General features: G+C 44.8%; 1 protein-coding gene across 1 annotated transcript; it reads right to left on the bottom strand.

Annotated features, from left to right (window-relative positions):
- Positions 1-254: 254 nt before the first annotated feature.
- On the bottom strand, positions 255-794 carry LOC138908642 (uncharacterized). The gene has a single exon (XM_070199324.1). It carries the CDS (start codon positions 792-794, stop codon positions 255-257), a length of 540 nt encoding a protein of 179 aa, XP_070055425.1.
- Between the last annotated feature and the right edge of the window lie 1912 nt (positions 795-2706).

Genomic DNA, 2706 nt, shown 5'->3' with positions numbered 1-2706 from the left:
GACCAATTCTGATACCCGTGTCAGGTGTATTGATATCCCAGTCCAAAGGTCGTGCCGTGACGTTTTAACTGTATTAGTATGGTGATCCCTTGGAGATTCTTGCCAAGACCCTTGCCGGGTTCGTAACCTGTCCATGCCAATATGCTTTCTATTTTGCTACTCCACCATTTGTCCTTCTCGATCGCGTTAACACGCTCAATGCGATGGTAAGTCTCTCCCCCTAACTTCCTTCTATTCTCCACAACCGGGACAGTCTAGTTAGTGTAAATAGGGTTACTCACATCTCCATGAATGATCACCTCCTGATGATTCCATTCGAACTTCACAGCCTGATGCAGAGTAGACGCTACAGCCCCAGCGGCATGTATCCAAGGTTGTCCTAATAGCAGATTGTATGAGGCGGATATGTTGAGCACTTGGAATTCAATATCAAACCAAGTTGGGCCCATTTGCAAACAGGGGTTGGTTTCTCTAATCATGGCCCTTTGAGATCCATCGAATGTTTTCACGTTCATAGTTCCTGCTCTTATTTCATGCAAACGTTTACCCAATCTCTTCAAAGTAGTCAATAGACAGATGTTGAGACTTGAACCCCCATCTATTAAGACCCTGGCAGTGAATTTGTCTTCGCATTGCACTGTGATATGCAGCGCCCTATTGTGACTCAACCCTTCTGGCGGTAATTCATCTTCATGGAAAGTGATCTTATGGTTTTCCAATACTTGTCCTACTATATTGGCTATCTCTCCACTGGTAATGTTGTTGGGTAGATAAGCCTCATTCAACACTTTCATCAACGCGTTCCTATGTGCCTCAGAATTCTGCAGTAGTGATAGAATGGATATCTGAGCGGGGTTTTTATTCAAATGATCAACCACAGAATACTCCCTTGCTTGCACCTTTCTCCAAAGATCATCCGGGCCTGTTTCAATGATAGGTTGCCTGCAAGCGGCTTCTTTACTTGTTCCCCCCAAATGCTCGGGCATGTAAACCCTACCAGTTCTGGTCATACCTTGTGCTGCACCTGTTTTTTCCATTTTCCCATTTCCTTTCCTTCTCGCTTCTGTAGTATAGTCCTAGGGCACAACATTAGAATTAAAGGATGGTGTGGGTGCTACCGTTACGGTGAATGGTGTGGTCACTTCTACTTCGAACGGAGTTGGCGTGGCTGAGGGCGTTGTTATTTCAACCTCGAACGGAGTCGGTGCGGCTACCTCAACTTCAATCGGTGACTGTATTTGTACCACAATAGGCGTGAGAGTGACTGGAGGCATTTTGGGATCATCCTCTTCTCGAATGAGCCCAATTGACCCCTTCGAGTCCCATTCCTCATCAGTTTCTATCACATTTACCCCTTTCATCAGTAGTCAATGGACAGATGTTGAGACTTGAACCCCCATCTATCAAGACCCTGGCAATGAATTTATCTTCGCACTGCACTGTGATATGCAGTGCCCTGTTGTGACTCAACCCTTCTGGCGACAATTCATCTTCATGGAAAGTGATCTTATGGTTTTCCAATACTTGTCCTACCATGTTGGCTATCTCTCCAATGGTAATATTGTTGGGTACATAAGCCTCATTCAACACTTTTATCAACGCGTTCCTATGTGCCTCAGAATTCTGCAGTAGTGATAGAATGGATATCTGAGCAGAGGTTTTATTCAAATGATCAACCACAGAATACTTCCTTGCTTGCACCTTTCTCCAAAGATCATTCGGGCTAGTTTCAATGATAGGCTGACTGGAAGCGGCTTCTTTACTTGTTCCCCCCAAATGCTCGGGTGTGTAAACCCTACCAGTTCTGGTCATACCTTGTGCTACACCAGTTTCTTCCATTTCCCCCTTTTTTTTTCCTTCTTGCTTCTGCAGTATAGTCCCAAGGCACAACATTAGAATTAAAAGATGGTGTGGGTGCTACCGTTACGGTGAATGGTGTGGTCACTTCTACTTCGAACGGAGTTGGCTTGGCTGAGGGCGTTGTTATTTCAACCTCGAACGGAGTCGATGCGGCTACCTCAACTTCAATCGGTGACTGTATCTGTACCACAATAGGCGTGAGAGTGACTGGAGGCATTTTTGGGATCATCCTCTTCTCGAATGAGCCCAATTGACCCCTTTGGCTCCCATTCTTCATCAGTTTCTATCACATTTACCCCCTCGCCCCTCTGATCCGGGAGGGGATTGTTGCAGACATTAGGTGCAATCTCCTTTTCCTGTATAACTTTGGTATCAATCAGCATCTGGATCTTATTCTTCAGAATGCGGCATTTATCAATAGTGCGACCCTTCATGCCCGAATGGTAGGCACATGTCTTATTCGGATTGACCCATTGAGAGGAATTTTCCATGGCGACAACGGGAATGAGAGTGACATAACCGGCAGCTTTCAATCTCTCATACAACTGGTCAATAGGCTCGACAATAGGAGTGTATTGTGTGGGCGGCCTACGGTCGAAATTTGGCTTGAGTTTTTGGTAGTTTTGGCGGGCTGGTGGTGAGTGGTAATATGTTGGCTGAGTGTTGTAAGTGTGGTAGGCGGTATGGGGTTGTTGATATCTAGCAGGTGAAGGCTAATATGTGGGTGGAGGTGTTTATTCCATCTATAAATTTTTCATCTTTTGTTTTGTTTTGTTATTTGATTTAGGGTTAATTACATGTCTAAAATGTCAATAGTTAGTCTTTTTCTACTTACAATCATGTGGG

The sequence above is a fragment of the Nicotiana tomentosiformis genome, chromosome 3, assembly GCF_000390325.3.
Source record: "Nicotiana tomentosiformis chromosome 3, ASM39032v3, whole genome shotgun sequence".
Classification (NCBI taxonomy): domain Eukaryota; kingdom Viridiplantae; phylum Streptophyta; class Magnoliopsida; order Solanales; family Solanaceae; genus Nicotiana; species Nicotiana tomentosiformis.
This window is presented reverse-complemented; position numbering and strand designations above follow the sequence as displayed.